The following is a 7506-nucleotide window of genomic DNA, read 5'->3' as shown; positions in this document are numbered from 1 at the left end:
ATTTGAATTTCGTTTTGATAAATTTCGTTTTTAAAATTCAGAATACACAAGCATCTTAAAAAAAAAAAAAGTTGGACTCTCCGAAAACGTACATCATGTGGCTACAACATGCTCACTTTGTACTTTGAGCCATTCACCTGTTTGAATATTTTTGGCTCCTGCTGGAGAGCAAGAGCTCCCTCTACCCGGCATCCACGTTGCCTATGAGAACAAAGAAGCTCTCCTTCTCCCCCAGTCGCCGAGGAAACGTCTTCTCTCGGGCGTCTTCGGGAACGGCGTGTCTTCGCACACCGCCTTCAGCAAGGACCGCGCTGCCTTCCCCACGGCTCCTTCCCCTCGGCTCGGGCCCTCCGGCCTCTCCCTCCACCCACCTCCACGCAGAGCCCCACTTCCGCCTCTCCCGCCTTTGTCTGGCTCCTCCTAGCGATTGCTACCCGGAAGTCGGGCGGAAGCACACGCACACTACTTAGCACCGCCCCGCTTCCTGTTTGGTCGGCTCCTCCCGATTCGTGATTGGCTGCCGCTAAGGCCTCGCACGTCTCGCGGTGTTTGTATCCACGAGCGGGCGCGAACCGGGACGTGTTCCTGGCCGGCGGCGTCTCGTCTCCTTGTTGCCGGCTCGTCTTTAATTCCCGGGACCTCCGGGCCCAGCAGCATGACGTCTGCCTTGGAGAACTACATCAACCGTATCCTCGGGTGGGGGCTGCGATTGCTCAGGCCGCGGCGGGGGGCCGGGGAAGCCGGGGGCGGGGTCCGCGGTGGGGTCCTGCGCACGGACCCGGGGCTTTTCCGTGCACATCACAGACCCCCGTGTCGTTAGAAGTTTCCCGCAAGTAGCCTTCCCATTGTAGTTCCAGATTCCTTAAGGCTCGTGTGTTCCAATATTGGGATTAAGGTGAGTTTTTCTTCAGGCTATCAATGTGGAGGTACTCGCGGGCTTGCTGTTCGGAAGTAGTAGCAATAGAAAGATGGTTCTCAAATTTGAATTTCGGGCCCCATGCCTCCACTTTAACTGTCTATGCCATGGCGTTAAAAGAAAGCTTGCAATTGTGATGGGGTTTAGTGAGACGCAAGTGGCCTTCCAGAGCCCGTGTAAAATGTAGATTAGAACTTCTGCTTTAAAGTCAGGACAGAAACAGTGCATCGAGTCTATGTACAAAGAAGAAACAAGTTAAGTACAGAGAACTTTTCATGTTGTACGGATTATAACTTGATAGCAGCAATTATGACCAGGTCTTGGATTAGAAGGGTCTTAACATGCTTAAAAGGATGCAGCGTTGATAAGAACGCATCCAGTTTTTATTTCAGAGGTGAAGAAATGGATCTAAGAAGGGAAGGGATTGTCTTGCTCAGTGTCAGATTGAAACCCTTGTTGTTTAAACCAGGGTCAAACGTCACATACTCTCTGCCCTTCTCCCATTTGATGAACCGTTTTCAAGGTAGAATTGAAACAAGTTTTTTAAAGAAGCTTTTGCCCTTATGAGCAGCGGCTGTGTTGAATCTTAATTCTCCCACTTTTTTTTTTCTTTTCTTTTTTAAGTAATTTGAAACCATTTCCTTACCAGGCTGAAAGTTTTCAGTTTGTAATCTCTATGAAATACTGTCCTTAACTCGCTTCTCAGGAACTGTTGCTGTTATCACTTCCGATGGGAGAATGATTGTGGTGAGTGGCATTTTCATTTTCCTCTTTCCTGTGGGCTTATTGAGGGTGTATTTGAAGTACCATTTCTGATCTAATGTTCAGGTAACACAATATAACCTAGATTCTAGTGTTCTTATGATTCAGCTAGTTTGACAGACCCTCTTTCTTGACTGCTAGTCCAACATCGCAATTAAACCTTAAAGACTTGTACTCTGAAATGCAGAGGTGTAATTAACTGACTCTTTCATTCCCATTCCTTTTGTTTATTTTAATTTAGAGCTCTTTAACGATTTGTGTCTTATGTATATGCTCTTGTAGGTTGCTTAATAGTGTGGAGATCCAGTCTGAGGAATGTGTATTCTATGATTTTATTGTTCTTCAAAAATAACGAGTGTGGTTTCAGAAACTAAATTAACTATGGCTTCACTGGGGTATGATCTTTGGGACCGGTGCCTCATCTACTATCTCTGTAGTATTCCTTGCAAGACTAATTTAACCCCATGTTTTCCTTATAGGTTTATTTTTACTCCTGTTTATGTGTGTGTCTGTGTGAGTGTCTGCCATGCATGTGGGGTTATACTACACAAGAAGCCAAGAAGCGTTTGTCAGATCCACTGGAGCTGGGTTACAGGCAGTTGTGAGCCACCCTGTGTGGATGCTAAGAAGGATCCTTTGGAAGAGCAGTATATGCTCTTATCCACTGAGCCATCTCTTCAACCGCTTCCTTTTCTTCTCAGTCCTTGTGATTCTTCTTACTCCTTAGTGAGCAATCCCAGTCCAAGGGATAGACTGCCATTGACTAGATGCATGTGCCCTGTGCTAGGAATTTTTGTGTTCCTTAGTTTGCAAACAACCTTGTGAAGAGTTACCACCTTATAGATGAGGATCCAAACTTAGAAAAAAAGAGTTACTTTTCCAGAGATTCAGTATAAAAAGTAACAAAATTATAAAGTGTTGTAAATTGTGTTTTATTCCAAAACCAAGGTTACTTCCCTTGTTCTTAATAAAGGAAGCGAGTGTGTAGGTTTTCTATTGTTTGTGGTAGTGGTGGTGAGTAAGCAGTATGAATTTTGTCAGCTGAACAATTAGGAAAGGGTCATTAGGAATATGCTACTTTCAACATGCAAGAAATCTGTTGCTGTTAACAGGTAATTTGCAAGAGCTGATTTTTGAAAACCTCATGTTTATAAATTTCTTATTTCTGTTAGAAAATACCTATAGAAAAATCTAAACAGAACCATTGTGTTGACATTCAGTAGTTCTGTCTTTATCACGTAGTCACCTGATAGAGCTTTTGCATGTGTGATGAAGGCAAGAGGACTTTTATAGGGATTTATGATAACTGCCATTGGTTGACTGCTATAGGAAATAATCTCATTTGTTTTTCTTCCCAATTTCTAGATTCCAAGTTTCTTTTTAGTTCATTTTGATTTTTTATGATTATGGCTTTCAGAACATGGGAGTTTAATGGTGAACCCAGAGATTAACCAGCAAAGTCCAAAATAAGATATTTCTTTAGAAACTTATTTGTGATATTACATTTTACTATGGCCACACAATTATTCCTGATTATATCCTTCAACTTTAGTTTCTGATTATTTCAGTTCTATATATGTCTTTTGTAATATTAAGAGAATTCAATAATACATGCATACAAGTTACAATATTAGCAGCAAGGATGTACTAAATGTTAGGTGTAGCTACCATGTGATTTTGTGTATATTTTAGACTAATTTCTAAAAAGTGCTGTTTATAACAGAGTATCATTGTTACTTTGTGATCTGGCTCTGGAGCTTCTCTTGTTTTTCTGTACTATTTACTGTCCATGAAATCTTGAACCATGATTTAATTTCTGGAGCATCAGGTTGGTTTGTTATTTGAAATGAGCAAAACACAGTACTGTCTCCATGGTGAAGGAAAGTTGAGGTGATTTGTGCAGTGGGTTCCTCTAGCCAGTGCCTTTCACTAAGAAGTAACATACAGTGAACTTTTATTTGGCTGGTTTGTAGTTCTCCTTATTATTAAGTTAAAAAAGTAAATCAGTTTCTTTCAAACGTGTCCTATTTTAGTTTCTGCTCTATTGTACAGTGCTAGTTCCTGGACTATGTGAGTTTCCTTATTTGGAAATACTAGTGCCTGGCTGTCCTTTGCAGCTGTACAATAGTCAGCTTTGTACAGGTTTACCCCATCATAAAAAAAATTAAAAGGTAAGGTCTGTGTCATGGGCTACTTCTGTACTGGAGAGACATTGTGTTTGCTTGTGGGCGTACATGAAGACATAAGTACTTAGCTGACAGCTGAAATGGTTGTAAGCTTGATCTACATAATCAGAACCAGAATATATATATACACACACACACACATACATATATACATATATATTATTTATTTATTTTTTCAGGGAACACTAAAAGGTTTTGACCAGACCATTAATTTGATTTTGGACGAAAGCCACGAGAGGGTGTTCAGTTCTTCGCAAGGAGTCGAACAAGTCGTATTAGGATTATACATTGTGAGAGGTGACAACGTGTAAGTAAAATCAGTCATTTTAGTGAAGTTACGTTCTCACTACTGGTGTGCTTGTGTTGTGGAAGAGAGATTTTCCCCAACTTAAATGATGTCATCCATATGTAATAGAATTGTGCATTCATCTGTTTTGTAGATATAGCTTATCTTATATTTGATTTATACTTTTTATGTTGAAGTCGTTACTTCACAAACCAAACATTTGCCTACTGAGACTTCATTTGTGTTTACTTAATTGAGAGTTGGCCTTTGAACCTCAACTCTTGTATGTGCAGAACAGGCAGTCTGTCACTGCTATGTTCTCCAGCTCTCTTTCTTTTACACTTTGAGACCAGGCTTTCCAAAGTTGCTTAGAATGACCTTGAATTTTAGATCCACCTTTTATCACAGTCTCTGAGTAGCCTAAACCACTAGTGTGTGTTCGTAGTGTGTGTACATACTAATAGGAAAGTGGCCTGGGTAGGCCCAGAAAGGAACACCAAATTGTTCCTTAAAGAAACTTTTTAACATTTTGGAAAATCTCCTTAAAAATCTCCTGTTTGAGCTATTTTTGAATAATTCAGGTTCATTTAGCTGTTTTTAGTGAAGTGGATATACTTAACATGTCCTGTGAAAACCCATTGTCTGGTTGAATTTAATCTAGTTTGAGGATATCTTAGAGGAGGCAGTTTGAGAAAGACTGCAGCCATTTTTGAGTGGTGCTATTCAAAATAATCTTTTTCTGATGATGGATGTCTTAAGTATCAACATTTTCCAGTATTATATCTACTTGCTTTGAGTAGCTGTGATATTTCAAAAGTAGCTGGTGACCAAGGAATTAAATTTTACATTTGGAGTTTTGGGGACCTTTTGTTTTTGTTTTTTAGTTTTGGTGATCTCCCCCCACCTCTTATAAAGATGTAACCCAGACTGACCTGGAGCTTGCTACATAAGCCAGACTGACTTCATTCTCCTTCAGGTTCCCAAGTATTAGTACTGTAGGTCTAACCTGCTTACATGGCTAAAATTTAAATTTAATTTAAATGTTTCTAGAACTCTATGAAGAGTCAAAATATGACTGCAGGACAGCAAAAGATATAGTAATTTTGGGTGGTTAGAAGGGATATGTAAGATGATAGGGATACTTCATTCATTTAGTAGACTTAAGTTTAATTCATTAGTGAATACCGTAAGTTTATCTTAAAATGGATATATGCTTTATTATCTTAATTTTATTTGAAGTCTGTATTTGGGAAGTAGGTTGATTGATCCTTAATCAAATTTGGGTTTATGATTCATGAAATGTTCTCTGGAGATGACTTAGGAGAAATTATGAAGTGAGTTGTAAAGGACGAGCCCAAGCAGAGAGAGGGGTCTTATCCTCTGCCCACAGCCGCACTGTGTGTGGACTCTTTCCTCTTTAAGAGTGCCCCCTATCTGTGTTCAAAGATACCATACTTGAACATTCACCCTAGGCTTGCTGGGCCTGGAGCCTGCTTTTAAGAGCTTGTGAAAACTCTTAAAATCTTAAGGATTCCTGTCTTGTTAGTAGCTTGCAGTTGCCCCGCGGGGGCTTTTGTTTGGCTGTAAATAAAATGCAGTGGATCAGCCATGAGTTTTCACAAGATCCGGTGTTCAACACTTTGCAGCATCTCTTTACTGCTGCTTTACACGGCCATTCGGAGTCAGGAAGTGGTTTGTGTTTGTACCGCTCTCTCACAGGACCACATGTTTGGAAGGATGAAATAGGATGCAGTAGTTGATGGGATTGTAGAAATGTATAGAAGTTTATTTCAGCATTATTTAACTCTTTTTCCCATGCTAATAATAGAGCGGTCATTGGAGAAATTGACGAGGAGACGGACTCTGCGCTCGACTTGGGGAACATCCGAGCAGAGCCTCTGAACTCCGTTGCACACTGAAGACTCAGACTGCTTAGATGTCTATAAATCCTGTACAGAAACTGCTTGTCCTAAAGATGATGTTGAGATTTTTTTATCAATGTGTAATTGTGGATTTTGACTTTGTGTTGGTTCATTGTAATATGTAAATTTAAATATTTCTACATTTTTATTGGGAAACATTGCCTAAATTAAGAAGTATGGTTGCCTGGTTTATTTTTCTACTAAATGATATAAAACTCTAAAGGTCATTTTGAAAACTTTGCAAATACCATTGCTTTTGGTAATTTAATATTTATGGAAATTGGCTGTAAAAAGAACTTGGGCTATTATTATAACTTATACATGCAAATAATAGTAATAAAAGAGACACATTTCTTACCTTTTTTTTTAATAAAATAACTAGACAATAAATTGTCTTCTACAAGTAGCTGAGTCGTACCTGAGATGTTTATCCCACTGCTCTCTAGATCTGCAGTGGTTGAAAAACTTGATCCTTAGGTCTAAGAGATGTGAATATACAGTTTGGTTGAGTAGTGAAAAACTGCACGCTTAAGTTGCAATGAAAATGAATAGGAAAGAGTGACCAGGAGGACATCGATAAATCTTTAGATGCCCAGTAAGGTCCCAGAATTCAGTGTCTGAAAACAGATTCTGCATATCTTAAATACTGTTGTGCTGCTGGATCTCTTAGAAAAGCGTGGGGAATGTCTGCCATTACAGGAGTTCTGTGCAGTGTGGGTATTGACCTCAGTCCAGAGCAGTGCTCTGCTGTGTCTCCATTCGCTCGCTCGTCACATTGAGCTGCTTTCATAAGGTTGTCTCAAAGAAGTCATGGAAGCAGTGTTGGAGGTCATGATTTCATAGTGTACGCATTTATAGTTTTATGTGTGGGCCAAAATGGGTATCTTTGGATCAAACAGAAAAGTGTGTATTATCTTGTAATTCAAATAAAATCAGTCTTTTTTTTTTTGAATGTTTTCCATTTTTTAAGTGAAAGTGCAAGGATTTCTGTAAAGATGTAATGAGTAAACCTTAGACTTGAAAGGCCATGTGGTCTAAGAATGGTTGCTTGCCTCTGGTTACAGCATAAGCAGCAGTAGGTAATAATTGCATAGGTTTGGTTGTTTTCCCAGTAGGACCCCTTTCAGTGCAGGCAGGCTGTATTTGGCCTAAATGCTATAATTTTAATGACTTAAGATACCTTAAGAAGGAAAGGATAATGGACAGTCCTTGTAAGTTATGGAGTGGGTTCTTTGCAGAGTTCAGAGGTGAGTTTATTTACACTTTAATAGTCAAAATTGATGCAATTCTTTGGGCTAATTAAAACACACAGGCCTTGTTAGGAAAGGTTGGGAAGTGCTGCAATGCCTAGCCTGTAATGTAAGCTTTTATAATCCAATAAAATGGATGCAATGCAAAATGGATAAAGCAAGCACGTTTAGGGACCATGAGCTA

At 39.6% G+C, this 7506-nt stretch overlaps 1 protein-coding gene across 1 annotated transcript; it reads left to right on the top strand.

The window, feature by feature from the left end:
* Positions 1 to 526: 526 nt before the first annotated feature.
* On the top strand, positions 527 to 7020 carry Lsm8 (LSM8 homolog, U6 small nuclear RNA associated). Its single transcript, XM_050145893.1, has 4 exons — positions 527 to 686; positions 1623 to 1663; positions 4044 to 4171; positions 5979 to 7020. Exons 1-4 carry the CDS (start codon positions 656 to 658, stop codon positions 6067 to 6069), a joined length of 291 nt encoding a protein of 96 aa, XP_050001850.1. The 5' UTR covers positions 527 to 655; the 3' UTR covers positions 6070 to 7020.
* The last annotated feature ends 486 nt before the right edge of the window (positions 7021 to 7506 follow it).

The sequence above is a fragment of the Alexandromys fortis genome, unplaced genomic scaffold (genome assembly GCF_014885135.2).
Source record: "Alexandromys fortis isolate MF-2015 unplaced genomic scaffold, M_Fortis_MF-2015_v1.1 scaffold_34, whole genome shotgun sequence".
Taxonomy (NCBI): Eukaryota; Metazoa; Chordata; class Mammalia; order Rodentia; family Cricetidae; genus Alexandromys; species Alexandromys fortis.
Note: the sequence above shows the minus strand (reverse complement) of the source record. Positions and strands in the feature narration are given on the sequence as shown.

Excerpts from the sequence above, each read along its gene's own strand:
- Lsm8 (XM_050145893.1), top strand. The coding sequence starts at position 656 with ATGACGTCTGCCTTGGAGAACTACATCAACC. Across the intron at positions 1,664-4,043 it reads CCGATGGGAGAATGATTGTG|GGAACACTAAAAGGTTTTGA; the intron begins GTGAGTGGCATT and ends TTATTTTTTCAG. Across the intron at positions 4,172-5,978 it reads ATTGTGAGAGGTGACAACGT|AGCGGTCATTGGAGAAATTG; the intron begins GTAAGTAAAATC and ends TGCTAATAATAG.